This window comes from Anomalospiza imberbis, chromosome 20 (assembly GCF_031753505.1).
Source record: "Anomalospiza imberbis isolate Cuckoo-Finch-1a 21T00152 chromosome 20, ASM3175350v1, whole genome shotgun sequence".
Taxonomy (NCBI): Eukaryota; Metazoa; Chordata; class Aves; order Passeriformes; family Viduidae; genus Anomalospiza; species Anomalospiza imberbis.
Window position 1 is genome coordinate 8,473,270 of NC_089700.1, and position 20,090 is coordinate 8,493,359.

Sequence of the window (20,090 nt, forward strand, 5' to 3'; positions counted from 1 at the left end):
ACATGAACTTTTCTAGAGACTGTCATTAACATTTTATAGCAAGGAGAGAAATCATCAAAAACTCCAGCTAGGACGTAAAATATCTGAAATAATAAGAATATATATAAGTACCTTCAGAGTGAGCTTAGACACTCTCATTGATTTTAGACAGCATCTCATCCTGGCTTGACAAAATGCAGAATTCATAAATTAAATCTGATGTATACAGTGTACACTTTTATGCTGATGTTGGCACACTTTCAGATGTAAAATTAAATTACTTTTTCCAATAAGGCAGCATAGATTGAAGCATGGATTCCTTTCTTTGCTAATGGAACCAGGAGAAAGATATTGAATTATGCTGACTTTCGAACTGACTGAGTGCCAAAGAGAGAAAAATCAATGACATTTTTAATGTCCTGTGGAGCTTTTAAACAGGCCTTGCTCTGCCAGGGAAACTCAGTGTGAGGTAACTGCTGTTGACACTGGGTTTCCAGTGAAGAAATTTCCTTCTCCAGGGAAGCAGCACCTGGCACTGATGTGGCTTTGTCCCCATTCCATTCCCAGCAGTGCCAGGTGGGCACGGAGTGGATTTTGGAGGACTCTGGACACCCTCACACCCTGAGCAGGGAATGTGCTGTGTGAACATGCAGGATAATCCTTGGGAAACAACAACAAAATCCAGAAGGATCTTTCCTCTCACTATAAACCCCTGAAAGTCACATGAGTGGGTAATACCAATAAATTACCTTTCTTTTGAGGAATTAATGATAGGGTAAACACAGATTTATTTTCATTGTGTGTTTGCATTCGCAAAGCTGAATACCAAGGAGCTAAGCTGCAAAATCAATGCCATCAAATAAGTGGCTTGTTGGGGTTTTTAAATTTTATAATAATATTTCTATGATTTTCTAAAGTGCATTTCATAGCAGCAATTAAGATTTTTTTCTAAATCTATCCAGTCCCTCAGAATCATACTCCTCAGGTAGAAAATATTCTGAATTAGATGAGGGAGAGTCTACATAGATACATCCTCAACATCTTGGTGTTTTTTATACCAGAGGTTCATGCATTGTGGTCCATTTTTCTCTGCATTCCTTCAAATCCAGGTTTCCCTTTCTCTTAATAACAAATGGATATAATCTGGCTGCAAAGTGCTGGGATATGATTTCCAACAGCAAACTTTGTATCTTCAGCTTGTTGCTGTAATGAAGAAAACCATCCCACAGTCACTTCTGGGAATTCCGTTTCTTGCAGTTATTTGGCTTCCAGCTCCTGGCAGATCCATGCTGGGTTTTTAGGGGTTGTTCATGTTACAGGAGGTGATTTCTGTCATTTTAAATGCAGCCACAGCATCAGCCCCAGAGACTGGAACATGAGTAACCTCAGAACTGCCACGCTGTGAGGGTGAGTGAGAGAAATAATAGAATTTGGTTTCAAAGATAATAACCAGACAATTTATCCAGCCAGGAGCTCAGGAGAAGCTGCTCTGTGTGGTTTGGATTCTTCACAGTTCACCCCTGCGGTGTCAGTGCTATTTTATTGACAGTCATTAAATCACAAATGCTTATGAGTGGTTTGTGGGCAGCAAGCATTTATATTTTAGATACACACTGCCCTTCATGACATTGTACCTCATCAAAGAGACAAGGATGACCTTTTTATTTTGTCTTGCTCACATTTTGGTGGCTTTATGTACTGTCATGTGCACTTCACCCTCTGGAGAAGGGAATACTGACTTGCTATGCAGCAGAAATTGCATCAGAGGTCTGAGCCTAATTCATGTGTTGAGAACAGTTTGTGAAAAGCCAAGGGTTTCCCCTGGTGAAGCATCTTCATCCAGCTCTGCAGAGGTTTTTTGATGAGCAGTGCACCTCTGGTTTGGTTATTTTTTCACATTCAGTTAAGACAGGCTTAACTACAGAAACATATCTATACAAAATTGGTCCAGAAAACACCAGTGAGCAGAAAGCAGAAGGTTAAATATTTGGTAAATGCAATGTCTGCATAGACAGGGGCATGAAACATGTATCTGAAGCAGTGCCTTTTTGCAATGCTTGTGTATTATATTTCTGTTGCTTACAACTGTCAGCACAAGGACAGGATGGCTGGGGATGTGAGCAGGCAGCTGTCTCTGGGAGACTATAGATAGCAGCTTCCTTGGGTAGCACGTTTACAGCTCCTTCAAACAGATTTATCAAGCATCTTTACTGTCTCACCACTGCCAGCTCAAATGACTTCTCAAGGAGCTTTGGTTATGCAAGCTTTTAAAAGGTGTATTGTTTTTTCTATTTGTTTCTTTTTTTTTTTTTTTTTTTTGTGTGTGTGTGTGTGCCAGGTTTTTTTTTAGTAACTCACTGCAGCAGATAAATCTAGTGCAGGGTTTCACCATGTGTTAGGGAAAAAAAAATAATACTCCATTTGTCCACCGTGACCAGGCTTTAAATAAGCATCAAAACTTCCAGCAGCTGTGCAGAGCAGTGGAACAGCACAGGTCAGAGAGCTGCTCTGGGAGTGAGGAGAGGAGAACCTGCAGAGATGGGAGCTGGAAATAGCATCTGCTATTTCCTCAGATGCAGAGGATACATCCATAATCATTTTAGGGTCTTGGAATGCTTCACAGAATATTCCCCTCTAAGTGCTGGGTGACCTGGAGGAGTTTGGAGGCAAACAGGAGCCCTCAATGGCTCCAAGTCCCTCTGGATGGCCACAGAAACAGGAGGTGGAGGAAGGGAGAGCTGGGGAAACAGCCAAAGGAGCTTCCCAAAGAATTTCTCTGCTCATTACTGCTGCACTTCACAGCATGGGAACTTGCAAAAATAAAGACTTTAAAGGCTTCTTCAAAGAGCTTCCAGGCTGTATCCAAAGCTCCATCTGGAAGAAGTCTCATGAGACTTTGGAATGTTTTGTAAATACAGGCAGGGGACAAATGAGGTTTTTCTTAAACTGAATCTGGCAGAAGTTGCTTTCTAACAAGAGCTTGCAACAGGCCACATGAGCAGGAGTGTTTCCCAAAGTGCATCCCTGGTGGAATGTCTTTTGGAAGGGGTGCAGTTGATTTGTAGTTAATTCATCCCTACAAAGTCTTTTACTACCACAGTAAATTATAGGCCTTTTGGGAATGTGCTGTACTTGGTTCTTTTCAGGTCATGTTCTTGGTCTTGGATTGCTGGGTGAAACCAAATATGCTGCTTTATCCTGTTTGCCTGTGGATTTGTTTTGTGTTTCAGCAGATTGAATAGCATTTCTATTTAAATCATTCCTCATTCTGACTGAAATAATTGCTGTTCTGTGGTGTCAGGGGATTCCTGAGGTAACAGGAGCACTGTACATTTTGTGATTTACTGCCCGCTTTGCCTCTTGAAAGCCCCAGTTCATTTTGGTCCATTTTCCCTGCTTTGTTTGGGTTAGTGATGCCTCATCAGCTCCCCCAGACTATGACAGGGTTGGGGATTTTCAGCACCGGTGGCCCTTGTTGTTAATTTTAGGCAGGGGCTGGAGCATCATTTTCCCATCAGCAGTGCTAATGCTCAGAAGTGTGAGTTTTAAGAACTCAAGGTCTCTCTTTGCTGGTCTTCCCCTTTCCTGCAGCTGTTGGTGACACTGTGAGTTATCCAGAGCTGCTGTTTGCCTGTGAGTTCCACTTAGCACTTCTGGGCAGTGTATGAGAAAAGAGTGAGAAAAACCTAAGGAAAGCTATCAAAAGTATAAAAGGATAAATCTTCTATAGATTGAAAATATCTCCCACTCTCATCTTGGTATTTTTCCCTTTAGTTGGGCCCTTAGAAAGAAATTCTAGAATACTTCACAAACAGAGATTTAGGCCTTCTACAGCCTTCCTCCTCCTCCTCCTCCTGTCCCCGAGGAAATGACATTCTCATTCCTTGTTTGCAGATGAGGAATGAAGGTTTGAGTGGTGAAGTGACTTGTCCAAGGTCAGCTGCTGAGTTAGTGGCACAGCTATGAATAGACAAATGCATTTTAGCTCTCAGCTCTCTGCTAAACAAGCCCGTGCCCTCCCAGTTTCAATTTGTCAGACTTCATGACTAATAACATTTGAGCATCTAGAACGTGGTAGAAGAATTTCTTTTCAGAGCCAGCAGGTAATCCCTGGTTACACCAGCAGCAGGCTGGGAGCTGCTCCCTGTCCCCAGGGATCCTGGTGATGCTTTTTGGGTTTTGTGAAGAGAGGGGAGAACTTTCCCCCTTGGATTGCTGTTTGTGGCATGCTGTATCTGCTCACCTGAGTGCTCACTTTGGTGCTGAAAACAGAGATCCCAGAGCTGACTCTTCATTTGTCTCGGTGTAGCAGTAATGAAGTGTCCTCAGAACAGTTTGCCTTCAACAGCTATTTTAAACCTCCAGTGCAATCTGCTGTTCCTTGAAGGGAAAAAGTAATTCGACTAAAAGTGCTCTGAGGAGCCAAGTGAGAGAAGTAAATGTTGAGTGGTGCTAATCAGGAAGAGGAAGTCATCTGTCGGCGTGGGGGCACTTCCCTGCTCACATGGCACAGCCCTGCAACAGCCACATAAGAAGCTTTGTGATCAACAAATGTCAAGGGCAATTAATTCTTCGGCCAGCAGCTGTTATTATTAGGACGAAGGGTGGCCAGACATAGAAGGAAAGCCTTCAGCTGATTTATTTTCTCTACCTTTCCCCTTGAAATTGATCAGTTGCTCGAACTCCCTTGCAATAAGAATTTCAAATTTGTCATCTTTTTTTTTTTTTTTTTTTTTCTTTTCAGGAGGAGAGTTTGTATTAGATTTAGAGCACAGAGGAACAGCTCAGGGAAGATGTTTAGAAAGTCCTCCCCACTTTAATGCTAGCAGGATGGAGAGGAGTTGTGTGTTAAGCTGGTAACATAAAAATATGTGGGCTGAATTAAACCCACCTCAGACTGGTTTCCTCAAACTTAATTCATGTAAGCAGAGCACTTTTAGGATTGACTTAATGCCTTCCCAGAGTTATTCCAGGATTGTTGCAATGCAGCTGTGGGTGTTCTAAACACACCTACACTGCCAGAGAATCAGGAAGGATGTACTCAAAATCCTTTAATTTATCTAATAACATCTTTAGCAGCTTTTTGTGTAGGTTTAGCATTGTAATGGAAATGCACTTTTTGGCTGGATATAGAGCTGCTGTGTGGAAATGGAACACGTGAACAGCACTCAGAGCTGGGGGGAAAAATACTCTGATCTGTTACACCCCCTGTAAATGCACCTTTCACTTGTGTCATTGGTCACTGCAGTTAAAACAATATCTAAAATTTCAGATACAAGTGTTCATGGCTCTGGCTATCCACAGACATTGCTGCCTCCCCTCCCAGGGCCAGGCAGAGCAGGAATTCCTCCTCTCTGGGATATTCTTCTCTTCTGTTTAGATCCGGGCTCTATTTTAGCCACTGCTGTTGCCCCGGTTCTTAACCAGGTTAAGAACTCTTGGCCCATCAGTGGATGTTCCTGAGGGGTTCTTTGTAAGTGACACAAAATAAGTTTGGTTTTTCAGCACTCAGCTGCTCAGGGGAGGCTTTGGACTGGAAACAAGCTCAGATTCCTGCGGGTGCCCTGCTGGATTAATCCTTCTATCCCCGGCATTGCAATCTCTCCCTTTTGGGGGAATCGTGTAACACGAGCAGACCCAGCATCACTGCACGGAAAACCTGCTCTTTGTGAGCTAAATAAAGACAGAAAAGACGAGACAGGAAATCAGCTCCTCCACCTGCCAGAAGCAAGGGATGTGCGGGTGTTTTCCTCGGCTGATGGCTCCGGGTGTGAAGGGATCAGAGCCCTGAGCTGGGCTGGGAAGGGCCGGCCCTGGGGCAGCTGATTTCCCCCAGCAGCAGCGGAATGCCCGCCTGGGAATTCCAGGGGAAACCTCGGATGGATGGGGCCCTAATGAAGTGTGGGTGGCTCCCGGTGTGACTTCCAGAGCTTGTAATAGTGCTAGACAAAGCTATTTCTTGTTAATCTTATCCTTTAATAATTTCTAGATATGTTGAACAGAAGAAATAGGTTAAGGAAGTGTTGGTGTTCATTGCCTGCTCCCTGGATTTCTGACTTTGGAATTCTGTGGTTAATGGACAGTTTCTGGGCTGAGATTGGTTCTGTGTCTCTCTGTGGCCCTGTGACAGCGGAATGTCTTGGGAAAGACACCATTACCTCAGTAATATCTGTGGAAATTGGAAGTTTCAGGCTGTGTCAGCAGGAGACACCTGGAGAAGTTGAGGCTGAGCAATGGGAAATGCAAAGCCATACATAAATTAAGAGGTATTAAATTCCTCTTGAATGAGAGAATGTACATTAAAGTGGCCTTGGCTTGCTATAGATTAATTAACCTTGGGGGATACCAGGTTTAATTAAACTACAGTGAGTTAAAGCCACTTCACTCTGGGTAGAAATCATTCTTGAGGGAGCTTTTTTACCTTATGCACATCAGCTCCCTGTTAACCTTAACCTTAACTTCCAGTCCCCCTTAGAGAGCCTTTGGACACTCTGAAATCTGAGGAATTCTGGAACCCTGACTCCAAATCTTAGGAGAAACTGGACTTAATTTGAGTTAAAATTGTACCATACATATGTAAAAAAATGTACAGTTGTGTGACAGACTCTAGAGGGTTCAAGTATAGATTTGAAAAGAATTTAAATAGAGGTTATGAACTGAAACATTAAAACTTAAGAAACAGGGAACAGAGGAGTGAAAGAGGGCACCTAAAACCCATCAGTGAGTCTGAGGTCTTGCTGCAGGGCTCAGGCAAAGAAGAACCTTGGTGAAAAATACACTTATGTTACCTTGCTGAACCTTTCTCTCTTTCCTTTCCAGTAATTGCCCTTCATTCCTGGCCTCTGCTTTAGCCAGAGCAACTTCAGATGAAGTCCTGCAGAGCGACCTCTCGGCGTATTTCCTGCCCAAGCACGTGGACAACGCCGACGGCATCATCCGTAAGTGCCACCTAAATTCCACCCCACCTGGGCTGGAATCCTGGGACAGGAACATCCCATATGGATGGAAAAAGGGAGCTCACCACCACTCCTGATAGAGCTGCACGTCTAATTTCTCAGTCAAAGCTTTCTCACCCTTAGGATCACTCTTTTAAGTGCATTTTCGTGGCTGTGTCTGATGGCCCTGAATCTCTCCCTCAGCACTTTATACAATGTGGTTCTGCTGGCAAGTGCCAATTGTCCTCCCTCATCCTTGGAGCAAAGTCAAATATATGTGGGAAGAGATAATTTAATTCTAAATTATTTCAGTCAGTGTGGTTTTTACTATGGCTTGTAAGGTTTTTTTATGGTTTTAGCAAAAGGTAGTATAAAGAGGCTTCATGATTAAAAGGAAGAAAATTCCTTTTCCTCATTTATCTGTGTTGGCTGACAAGATTTTTGCAGCCTCCAGCTCAAGGTCATGTTCCCTTAACTCATTTCAGGAGTGTGTAGCCTAAATAACCTTGAAAATTGGCTGCGTTGTTCATTACAACAAAGACCAATGTTTCTCACATGTATTAACAGGGATTCTGTCATTTGATCTTGAAAATACTGTTTCCAAACCACTTTGTCCATTCCCTCCTATTTTGCTATTTAAAAAGTCCTATAAATTATTCTGGGGATAAGGAGGATCTATAAATCTGGCTCTTCAAAAAGGAAGATTTTGCTGTATTCCCCAGAGGCCCTTGGAAACCTGAGGAAGAGAAAAACATGCTCTGGGTTCCCTTTCTGTAGGTATTGCTGCCTCCTCCTGCTGAGCAGGTAAATGGAATAGATTTGTCATTGTTCTGGCTGAGCAGCCTTCATTAATTTCAAATTGAGATCTCTGAAACTTGCATAAATATTTGACAGTCTCCAAGGAAATGTTGACTAAGCCTCCACACAGAATATCTACAGAATTCAACAAAAAAGGAAAAAAGAAAGGGAAAAAAAACCACCACAAAACCCTCACACCTACAGAAATTGACATTTAAATATATCTAAGGCTGTAAGACACAGATGCAAACATAGATTGAGATGGGAACAGACTGGAGCAGGCACTAAGAATAGGGCTCCAGATGCAGTTTGTTGAGGTGAATTGTCATAAATGAGGGTACTTGGAAATAAAATATCCCTTTGCTGATGCAGAGTCAGTGTTAAATTGTGAGGGTTTAGGGGGAGAGGAAGAGAGGAAACATCCTCTGGCCTGTAGTAAAGCACCAGCTTCATACAAACCCTGTAATTTCAAATAATCTAAGTGATAATTTTCCAAAACAGGACATCAGCTCAAGTGGCATAGAATGACAGAATCACAGAATGCTTTGGGACATTAAAGATCAAGTCCCACCCTCTGCCATGGGCAGGGACACCTTCCACCATCCCAGGTTGCTCCAAGGTCCATCCAGCCTGGCCTTGGGCACTTCCAGGGACCCAGGGGCAGCCACAGGTGCTCTGGGCACCCTGTGCTCCATCAGTGCTTCATCAGCCACAAGGGCAAGGTTTGGTCTTGCAAACCCGGACAAAACTGGAGGCAGCAGCAGCTCCATCCTGGAGACCCTTCCAGGGGAGTCCCTTGAGAAGCCTGAGCTGGGTGCTGAGAGGAGATCTGCCCTCAGTAGTGCCATACAGGGAGACTTCAAAGCTTTGGAAGAAGCAAAGGAAATTGTGGCAGGTGGTGAAAATGGGATTTCTACGTCTTGAAGTTTGATGCTCAGAGTTCACTGTGCCCTGATGCTGTTTGAGCTGTTGCAGAATGTGAAACCAAGCTGAATTTCACTGCCTGGCTTTAATATCCACTTCTATGTCAGGTTTTTTATGAACTCAGAAAGATTTTTACTCTGTGTAATACAAGGAGACATTTACTTGATTTGCCTCAAGTTTGAATTTGTTGAAAGATTAAAAAAAGCCATTTCAAATTTCCTTAGTAGCACATTTCACTCTGAGAATTGCAATGTGACAAATCATGTCCTGTACTTAGGAGTGGTGAAAGCAGTTCTTGGTGTGGAAAGAAATTAGAACGACAGAAGAATGCAAATCTTAAAAGAAGAAAAACTGGTTGGAGTCCACAAATGCAGAATTGCAAGATTTGGAGTCTGTGGTATTTGGGGTGACCATGTGTTTTTGGATATCTGAGTCACAGGCCACGACTCTTCTCTTCCAGCTGCACTGGGGAGGAGCAAAAGATTTTCCATGAGACCTGAATGATGTTGGATTTCTTTTTTGAAAAGTCAGGTTAAGAACATTTAGGTTTGGGGTTTGTTTGTGGAGGAAGAGAATGACGTGGAAGTTTGGCATTGTTAAGGAGCCACCTAAGGAGTCTGGCTAGCAGGACCATGTGACCTGGTGGTGGTATCAAATTTCCAGGAGATGTCACAAAGCAAATCATAATGTCCCATTACCCAGTTGTTCCAGGTTCTAGGAGATGGATCTCCAAAGAGATCTAGAGCTCCTAGATTAAGAGAAACCTTGGTCTTGGTTCTGACCCCTGTTGTCATGCTGTCCATGTTTTCAACACAGCTCACAAAACATGGCACTAAAAAGCAGATTCTGATTCCTGGTATCCTTTCTACCCTCGTTCTGCCTTGTCATCTTTGGGAACAACAATGCCTGAGCTGGATTTCCCACTCACTGTGGTGCAGCTCAGCATTACCTCCAACCTTGGGGATTTGGGAGCAGCAGGAGGGAAATTAAATTCTCCGTGACACAACCGCAGTGACAGCTGAGTCAGCTCTGGCTCAGCGTGGCAACATTAACAATTGATGAGTAATTTCCAGCTGTGAGGGGGTGGTTTTTATTGTGGCATTTTATTATTCTCCTGTTTTTACCTCACGAGCAGTTACTGATGATGCTGACACCACACACAGTCCCCTGGGAAGGGTGCTGAGGATCTCAGCAGGGCCACTGGGTTCACTGCCACCCTCCCACAGAGGTGCCACAGGTGACTCTGCCGTGTGCCCACTTCCCTTCACCCCTGCCCTGTGGGGAGGAATGGGAGAGCAAAATCTGTGGGCTTTCCTCTGGAAAATAGAACTCGGGCACCTCAGGCTGGACATGTTCCCTCTTGAAATACATTACCCAAAGAGATTTCTGGTGGCCCCAGCGAGAGCAGTACAGGAGGGGTGAGGAGCCCCCACACTCACGCTGTGGCACTGGTGGGATGACCCAGCTGTTTGGTTTCCACTCCTTGGCTTTTAAAGCTGTGGGATCAAGGAGCCAAGGTTCCTTTTGGTTATTTATCCAATGTATTTTCAGCTTAATGCCTCTTGATTGAACCAACTCATAATCAACAGAGCTGGGACACAATCTTGTTCCTAAGGGTTTTGGCTCCCTGGTCACTGTAGACCTAGAAATTTGTAAATGACAGAAATTTGTAAATGCTGCTTTTAGGCTCTTCACAGAATTGCTGTGAACCAAGAGATGCTGCAATCCTCTCCTCTCCTCTCCTCTCCGCATGTGAGCCCCTCCTCCTCCAGGAGTGATTGGCACTCCTGGATTGCTGCCGTTTAGCTTTGAAGATCCCTGGCTTTGGTGAGCCATCATGAACAAAGAGATGTGGATGCGTTCAGCTCAGATGCTGACTTCCTGTTTTCCTCTCCTGAATTTCAGAACAAATGTCAAGTGCCTGAGTTTTCACATTTTAAAATGACAATTTCTCAGGAGTGCCAGTTCAGCGTTTTCTTAAATTTGAGGCCTTTATGGTTTTCTCATTTGCTCACGCAGATTTCTCTGACACACCATTGTCAGGAATATGGAAATAAGAGGAAATCTGGAAATAGCTGGGAAGGCACCTGTGCACTGCTGAAAGTGCACAAAACATCTTAAAATTACTCTACTAATTTCTGCAGATTGTTTCCACTGTCTTGACTCAGCTCTGCAATGAAATGGTGTTTAGAAAAGAGAATTTGGTCCAAGCCCAGTGTGTCATTGTCATGGAGGGTGGGATTTGTAGGTGACACCCTGTGCCATGACAAAGTCCCTGTCAGAGCTGCACCACCCTGGGCAGGGCCATGCCAGGGATCCAACACTTCTCGTGCCTTTCATTTTCTCTGCTGCTGCAAATGAGTTCCCCAAAGGCACAGGGAAATGTTGAAGTTAAAAAGACAAACAAACAATGAGCTGCTTACTGATGAATGCTGATTATGGTAAGTTTGGCTTCTTCTTTTCATGCATCAGAGCCCAGAATTTCCCTGCTGACATCAACTGCTTGGCTAAAATGGTTTTGTTTCATCTTTAAAATGTATGCAAGGGAGAAAACTCTGCCTTAATAACACTCTCAAGGCTTTCATTTGTGGTTTGTGCCTTCCTCAGAGATCGAGACGGTGAAGTTGGCCCGTTTAGTTTACAGCAAACTGCACGAGATCTGCAGCAGCTGGGTGAAAGATTTCCCCCTGCAGCCCAAGCCCCACCGCTACTACGAGACCTCCATCCACGCCATCAAGAACATGCGCAGGAAGATGGAGGACAAGCACGTCTGCATCCCTGACTTCAACATGCTCTTCAACCTCGAGGTGAGCACAGAGCACGGGGGATTCTGTCATCTGTGGTTTCCATCCTGAGAAAGCAGGAGGTTTTCCACTGAGGGAGTGAAAGGTGATGGACCTCAGGAGGGTTGGTCACCTCACAGTTCATCTCTGAAGCCACTTGGCAGCTGGGGGTGGGTCTGCCCTGCTTTTCAACCCTTCCTCTTGGGAGGAAGAAGCCAAAAGCAAAAATAAGGAAATTAAGTTAAAAAACTCAAAACAAACCCAAAACTTATAGGACTATGGAGTGCAGCTCACACACAATTCTAGAAATCTGAGTAGTTTGGTGAAACTGGGGCCTGTCTTCCCTTCCATTAATTTCTTGATGTGGCCATTGGTCAGACACTCATTCTTGCTCTCCCTTGAGGTATAAAACTGGACACTGAAGAATGGAAAGTAAAAGAAAATGGCAAGAATTTTACCTTAAGGATCAAATTGCTGCATAATTGCTTCGTTATTACACCCTGTCACTTTAATAACCATCTTCTGCCCCATCCACATTCTTACCTTTAAAAGATATTAATGCAAACAGAGGCAGATATTTCCTTTGCCTGTCAATTGTCAGCTTTCTTATTCCAATTTGTGTTGGAGCCCATTACCTAAAAATTACAATGTGCAAATATTGCAGTCACTGAGCTGGCTGTCAAGGTTGAATTGGCTCTGTCAGTGGGCTGGTGGTGTGTGTGTGAATAGGCACTGGAGTTGCTGTCTCCTGGTACCACGTTGTTTCTCTGAACAGAGGAGGGGAAGCTGAGAAAACTGCCTTGAAGATGAGTGATTTTGCTGTATTTGATTTGTGAATGTAATCACAATTTTCTGATGAGAGAGCACATGTAGTTTTTTTAAAACACAGGCATCTAAGATGATGTGTTTTAGATTTAAGGAAAAAAGAAGAGTGAAAGCAGAGGCTGGCTGGCTTCACTTTTTAACTGTACTGGCATTTTATCCCTGGTGGATTCCAATCATGATGTAGACTTCGTGCAAACTGTATTGGATGTTCTTCTCTCTCTGTGGTTTTTGCAGTCACAAAATCTCCTGCACAATTTGATGAGAATGGCACTTCCTATTTGAGCTTTGTGACTGAGCTGTAACAAATGGGACCTAAGGAGCACTGAGAGCACTACACAGGGGATTCTGGCAGGGCATCTCTTGCACTTTGCAGGTGGAATTCAACAGCAAGGTGGAAAATTTCCATTGATGCAAGTGCAGGTGGTCAGGGTAGTTTGCTTTTCCAGTGGAGACTCTGTCTCTAATTGCAGTTTAATGAGGACAGCACAAATCCCAGGTTCACGGCCTTAAGACAATCCAGTGAGCTGTTTGTGTTGCTTTCACCTGAGTTTTTTCCTCCCTGTGTTTCCACTGGCAGGACCAAGAAGAACAAGCTTATTTTGCAGTGTTTGATGGTCATGGAGGAGTGGATGCTGCCATCTATGCCTCCATCCACCTGCACGTGAACATGGTCCACCAGGAGATGTTCCAGCACGACCCAGCCGAGGCTCTGTGCCGAGCCTTCCGCGTCACCGACGAGCGCTTCGTGCAGAAGGCAGCCAGGGAGGTGAGGCACTGAAAGCATTAACCTGGAAATCCTGCCTTTTCCCAGGGGGGCTCCAGGCACAGTAGAATCAGCACAGAGCTCTCCATGCCCCACTGGTGGCTTTCTGTCCATAGCTTCACATCCCATAAAAATGTCAGCTCCTGCTTCTCACACTTCCAGCTCCTCTGAAGGATGTTGCTGCCATTCCCACACTCACCTGCCTAGCAGGCTCAGCCCTCAGGGTCACCAACACACAGCTGTGCCTGTCAGCAGCAGGAGCAGCCCCAGCAGTGCCCAGCTCCTGGCAGGCAGGTCCCATGCCAGGGATGTCATGGGGCATGTTTGTGTTCAGCCAGGTTGGCTCCGAGGGGCTGTTAGGGAGCAGTTGTAGCCGTAGGGAAAGCACTGCCTGTTCCTCCCTGGGAACAGGCTCTGTGCTGCAGTTTCAATGTGTTCTGTCCCTGAGTTAAGTAAGAAAATGCTTTGAAATGGAAATGTGTTTTTTTCCAGAGTCTGCGCTGTGGAACCACCGGGGTGGTGACGTTCATCCGAGGGAATATGCTGCATGTGGCTTGGCTGGGGGACTCCCAGGTCATGCTTGTGAGGAGAGGCCAAGCTGTGGAACTGATGAAACCCCACAAACCAGATCGAGAGGTGAGAAGGGCCTGTCTAAGCACCCCTGGGCAGTGACCAGCACAGGTACCAGCCTTGGGGGAGCGCTGCCATGCCAGGATCTCTTTGAGCAGCAGAGCATGTTCCACTTATCCTGGTTTGTTGGGATCTGTGTGCAAATCCTTTGTCTCACGGGGCCTGCCGTGTTTGTGGAAATCCCGCTGTTGATGGGAGCGCTGAGTATGTGATGCAGCTCTGACTGCTCTCTCTTGTGTTGCTCTCTCTTGTGTTGCTGTTCAGGATGAGAAGAAGCGAATCGAGGCCCTGGGCGGCTGCGTGGTCTGGTTTGGAGCCTGGAGGGTGAACGGGAGCCTCTCTGTCTCCAGAGCTATTGGTAAGAGAGAGCCTTCATTCCTTTGTGAGACTTGCTTTGCATTTTAACTATAAAATTTTAATTTTCTAGTCATCAAAATTTGACATACAGCTGAAGATAGTCCTATGAGCAATAACCTCTATTTTTCCCCCTACAGTCTGAGGGAATAATTTCCAAATAATTGCTTTAACTTGGGGTAAGAGTCATTGGCTCCACACTGAGTTAATAAAGGGCTTCTGGAAGCTGTGGCTGCAAACCCACAGTTGTGTTTCTCTGCTGTTCTTCCACAGGGGATGCTGAGCACAAGCCATACATCTGTGGGGACGCAGACTCTGCCTCCACGGTGCTGGATGGCTCTGAAGACTACCTCATTCTGGCCTGTGATGGCTTCTACGACACAGTCAACCCCGATGAGGCAGTCAAAGTGGTGGCTGACCATCTGAAGGAGAATAATGGTGACAGCAGCATGGTAGCACATAAATTGGTGGCATCTGCTCGGGATGCCGGCTCCAGCGACAACATCACCGTCATTGTGGTGTTTCTCAGGGACATGAACGCGGCGGTCGCGGTCAGCGAGGAGTCGGACTGGACAGAGAACTCTTTCCAAGGTGGGCAAGAAGACAACGGGGAAGACAAGGAGAACCATGGAGACTGCAAACGGCCGTGGCCTCAGCACCAGTGCTCAGCACCCGCAGATTTAGGCTATGAAGGACGAGTGGACTCCTTCACCGACAGAACTAGCTTAAGCATAGGGTCCAGCGTTAACCCCTTGGATGATCAAGGCTATTTAGACCTGACAAAAACAGAAACTAGTACACCTCAGAGTGCCAAATGTCTGCCACCAGTCCAAGTGTTTAGTCCTGGCATACCAAAGAGTGCGGGTTCGATCAGCAGCTCCCCGGTGAAGAGCGAGTTCCCAGAGCTCAGCGCGTCCTCGGGCTGCGGACGGAGCGATCGCAGGGAGGACGCCCCTCTGAGCTCGGGTGCTGCAGGGCAGGGCATCTACAGGGTCAGGGGTTTATCCCCCGTCTGCTTCGGGCTGGAAGATGAACTGTTCAAATCCCTGGGAAAACGAGCTGCGTTCCCTCATTTCCGGCTCTGCAACGGGAAGAGGCGGCGAGGAGCCAGGCTCAAACCAAAGTTTCATGCACCGCTCTGGGCTCACGAGCCTTCCCAGGGAGAAGGATCCGGCCTGCCCTTCCCTGCCCGGGGCCGCAGGAGCAGGAGGGCGTTGGCCCGACCCTCCCCGTGGCGGAGGCTGCCCAGCCACGACTCTTACAGCGAGTGTTTGATGCGAAGACAAAGTCATTGTATACCAGACCCACACCTTCATCAATGCTGTAAAATGTAACCACCCCCTCGTGTTCCCCTGTCAGACTCCCAAAGTAGACATTCCCAAAATAAAACTGGCATCATCAGAAAGCGAAAAAAAAAAGAGGTGGGCATTTCCGAACTGTACTCCAGTCCCCTGCCAAGCTCAACCCCTGTGTAAATAGAACTAGGAATTAACCAATGTAGTTGTTTGGATCTCTAACAAAGTTTGGTGGTGGTGCCACCCCCAGCAATGCCGCAGCCGCCCGACCACCCGCACACACGAGTGTCCAGCCACATCCAGCAGGGAGAGCCCAGCAGCCGCTGCACGTGGACAGACAACGCCAGGGCACGGTCCTTAAACACACAGAAGGTTGCACCTGCCTGAGAAATGTCTGTGGAGCAATACTCAAAGAATGATCTGGGTTAGAACTGCCAAATTTTTTTAGAGCGGGGGGAAGTTTCCATAGAGTGGAGGTGTGGGGTTTTTTTGGGTTTTTGTTTTTCTTTTCGTGTTCTGCTTTCTGTTTATTCCAGGTGAGCGTTAAGATGAATTAGAAAATTACATCCACTTTTGCAGGTAGATGACTAAAAGCCATACAGGGTTTACCAGGTACCTTAGGAATGGACACACTAAGCTCCTGCTGCTCTGGTCTCAGACTCCCATCGAGGTACAGACTCATAATTTACCTTTTTTTTTTTTTCCATGTAATATAAAATGCGGAGTATGAAGAAAACTTTTCTTGCAATTAAAAAAAAAAATTATTTCCTATGGCTGGAGGCGCAGTGTAGGGAATTTCGTATCTTTCTGGTGCTTTTAGTGGCATTTTCTCATTTCTCAGTTTAGGAAATTGTTCTCAATGAGTTGAACATGACTGTGCTTAATGCTTTGAGCCAACCTCTTCCCACCTTAACTTCATCTCAGGTCTTAAAAGAACCCAACCCGTGGAGGTGTCCAGTCCCACCCTCTGTCCCTGCGCCCGTCCCAGCGGAGATCAGGAGCTGTTGGATGAGCTGTGTGGTTCTGGTGAGGATTCCCAGGTGGCAAAAGCAGCATTTCACAGCCAGTGGCAGCAGGAAGGATGCAGCACCACGGCTGCCACGGGGTGTGTTCAGGGTGTGTAGGGATGGATGCCGGAGCAATCCAAAGGGGATGGAGATACCGAGGATGCGGCAGAGCAGGGGCTGCGCTGGGGCTCCAGCAGAGAGGGAGGAACTCGGCGCCCGGGCAGGGCTCTGCTCCGGCTCCCGCGGGTCCAGGAGGGCCAGGGAGGAACTCAGCTGCCCTTCTTTGCATAAGCAGCGGCCAGCAGCCCCTCCCCGCTCCCGAGGTGAGGTCGCACCCTTAGGGGAGCCGCTCCTTAGGGGAGCCGCTAATTGGGACGAAAATAAGCGGCCGATTCCCATCAGCTCCACTAAGTCCAGATCCCGTTCCTACCCTTTGTTACAGCGATGCATTGGGAGGAGCACGAACAAAGTAAGTCTTCATAGGCACTTAGTGAACAATTCATATCATTTTAGCAGTAACAATAGCAGTATTAGTGTTTAGCTAGAATTTGCGAAGTATTTTAATATTAAGTAGTCAAGAAAATTATTCAACGTGACAAGATGGCGAGGCTTGAATTCTGCCAATTTCCGCTGCTTCTCTCTTTGATGCACTATTTTAAAAGCAATCTGATGAACAGCAAAAGGCTTTGTGAGCAACCAGGAGTTGGAGTGTGGCTTTAGATTCCTTTGATCTTTTTCAGACTTTGTTTTAATCTTACGGGATCATTGGCTCTTATCTGCCATCTTATTCTGCCTTAGCTGTCCTCAACGTTCTCTTTAGCTGCAGCTTCTGTTCCAAGTCAGATTTACCGAGGAAATTTGAGAAACCATGAAATGGTAAAATATGCAACTCTGGGGCATCTCTGCGGTGCCTTTGTTTTAAATTATTCACAGTAATAATGACTCACTGAAAGTCCATCTTTAGCTGACTGTCATGTTCTGGAGAGAAAGGTGGTGTAAGTGCAATTCTTGACGTGAGTAAATTAGAATGCAAACCCGTCACGGATGATAAAACTTCTTCCCAGTCTGCAGGAGCAGTTGAAGAGCACTGGACTGCATGTGTGCTGTTTTGGGAAGGATCTAGCTTTTTTAGGTGTGGATTCATAAACGGTAATTCTGCGACTCATCCCATTTATCTTACTAGGAGAAAAAAAAAAATCCACCATCGTAGTTGCAGTGTGGTCAGGTAAAACCATTGTATAGATAGAGCAAGTGTTCATTTCTTCACTAACTGCATATTTATAGAGTAGATAGGAACCATTTGTAAGGTAAGTCCTTTAAAGTTCTATAATATTAAAAGTAGTGGTTATTGGTCTGATTATGCTGCTCTTGATTCTACACACTAGACAAAAAGCAGTGCTTGTGAAATGCAGTGTTTTCTCTTAATGCCACTGGTGATAGGAAGTAGTTCCTTCAGTTCAAACTCCTGTGCCCTTATCTGCTGCTTGCTGACGTAAGCAATAATCCCTCTCTAACGGTATCTAAGTGTTCTGTATCTCGTACCTTGATCGTCTATCTGGTGACAGTGTAAAATATTAGGCTAATAGAGAAGTATCTCATTGTATTTATTAACCGTTGATACTGAGATTTAGTCTGTGACCTGTGTTTTGTATTTTTATCGTGTATCTTAGTGGTGGTGAAAGTTTGTACAACGAATCTTTCCAATAAAGAGCTGAAGTATCCCTTTTCCGCGTTCACACAACCCCCATCCCTCTCGGTCGACGTGGTGACCGTGGTTGCAGAACCAGGAGGTAGCAGTGACAAACATGACTTTAGTTTTGTTCTGTTTCAGTCGTGGTGGTTTTGAGGAAGGGGCTCGGGGCTGGTTTGCCTGGAGCTGCTCAGAACTCGCTCGTAAGCTCTTCACTGTGAGCGCCGCGGGGCTCCCGCGCCGCGAGGGGCCGCGGTGCTTTTCCAACCCTGAGGAATGTGTGCGGTGCAGAGAGCAGAACAGCACCAGGGCAGGGAGCTCTTCACCCATTCCATTTGCACTAGAGGTGGGTGGAAACGCACGCGTGGAACTTTTCTTTACCCAGAAGTGCCATCCATTGTCCTTGCGAGTGAGAACCGTTCCGTAGCTGAGCTGTTGAGTGCGGCGGCGCCGCGGCGCTGGAGGACAATGTCCAAGCAGACTTTACCTTACACCACGTTTCTGGTGGTGCATCATCCTAGAAACTCCGCCTGTTTTTGGAGCACTGTGTGTCAGTTGTCCCATGGGCAGATGAGGCACAAGGAGTTGTGTGCACAGACATGGCTGCTGTAGTTCAGGTCCACTCTCTCCTCACCAAATCCTCCCGACCCCCAGATTCTGCGGGAATAAAGCAAAATGAGAAAGATTGGTCTAAATTAGGGGCTGTTTTAGCACAATTTCTTCACTCGGCACTTAGTCACATAAACAAAGCCATGCAAGGGGATACTGCAGCTTTGTTCATGTCTGTAATTTAGGGCAATCTTTCTTTAATTCACATCCTCTTTGCAACAGGAACAAAACGTTCTACCCTCGTATCATGTGCAATAATAAGGAAGCATTAACAGGACCTCGGACCCCGATGTCCGTGCCCCTCTCCAGCCCTGGCACCCCAGCCAGGGCACAGCCCTTGCCAGCATTAAGGACAAACAAGCCCCACCTGTCAGGGTCTCGTACAACCCTTGTCGTGTCCGGTTTTTCCTCTCCTTCCCTCTGAAGACACCTCGGGACGAGAACAGGGGAGGTGGCTGAGCTCACCCTGAGTGCTGCTGCTCGTGGCCAGCCAGGCACGGTCTCAGCTCCTGGGTGCTCCTGCTGACCTTTCTGTAGTACCTTGTTCATGAAACATGTTCTTTATGAAGTGAATAAATTCAAGCTAAATCATGTACCAGTGTTGGGACTTCTCCATTTGCAATCTTGTTCTACAGTTCACCCGCGAGTTTAGTTCTAACCATGTATTAGTCATCCATATTTTATTTATGAAAGCTGTTTATACAGGAAAAACTGTTGAAGTTTTACCAATATCTTAATAAAACAGTAATTTAAACCACACTCCAGCTAGTCTGGTTATTGAAGAGCTAACAAAGGCAGCGAGCAGCTGTGCCTTCAGTGAGGTGAAAGGGGGTTTCCTTTGTGGGATATGGAACTGGAGTTACCCTGTTGAGCTCAGGGCCCATTGTGGCCAAAAGGGATGGGGCTGTTATGGCACAGCCGTAACAGATCGATGTCTTCCAAGCCCCTCTCCAAACCAGCTCTGAATAAGCTGTCCATAAAGGTGAGCAAAGCACCGGCTCCTCTCTCACCCCTCCAACAGCTGGACACAGCCCCAGAGCAGCCCCAGTGCCTCAGCAGTCACTTCCTTCAGCTTGGGCCTCACTGAGAGCGAAGCAGCTGCGGGTGCTGAGGAGGCAGAGCTCCATGGCTCCAGGAACTGTGGAGCCGTGAGCTCCAGGAGCCGTGTGCAGTGATCACCACAGCCCCAAACACACACAGGGCACCTCCAGGGTGTGGGCCCGGCCCTGGCACTGCATCTGCTCCCTCTGCAGTAACAAAGCAACTCTGGGGAAAACTCTGCATCCTTCTCGGTTCCTCTTTGAATCAAGGAGATTTAAGCATTTGGTCTTGCTTCTTCATAACAGAATCACAGAGGGGTTTTAATGCTTTTCACTGAATAATTAAGGAAAAAAGTGACAGGAAAAAGTCCCTCCACGCACAGCCAGGTGTTGCAGCAAGTGGAGCTGACCCTGACAGCCTCCACCATTTTAATTATCCACACACAAAACACCTGAAA

At 46.2% G+C, this 20,090-nt stretch overlaps 1 protein-coding gene across 1 annotated transcript in view; it reads left to right on the forward strand.

Annotated features, from left to right (window-relative positions):
- Nucleotides 1-15,409, forward strand: part of PPM1E (protein phosphatase, Mg2+/Mn2+ dependent 1E) — a 57,086-nt gene extending 41,677 nt beyond the window's left edge. The window contains exons 2-7 of the mRNA XM_068210624.1: nucleotides 6,799-6,917; nucleotides 11,244-11,443; nucleotides 12,822-13,010; nucleotides 13,500-13,643; nucleotides 13,902-13,995; nucleotides 14,265-15,409. Of these exons, the coding sequence (XP_068066725.1) occupies nucleotides 6,799-6,917; nucleotides 11,244-11,443; nucleotides 12,822-13,010; nucleotides 13,500-13,643; nucleotides 13,902-13,995; nucleotides 14,265-15,325 (1,807 nt within the window). The 3' untranslated portion in view covers nucleotides 15,326-15,409. The remainder of the gene's footprint in view (nucleotides 1-6,798; nucleotides 6,918-11,243; nucleotides 11,444-12,821; nucleotides 13,011-13,499; nucleotides 13,644-13,901; nucleotides 13,996-14,264) is intronic.
- The last annotated feature ends 4,681 nt before the right edge of the window (nucleotides 15,410-20,090 follow it).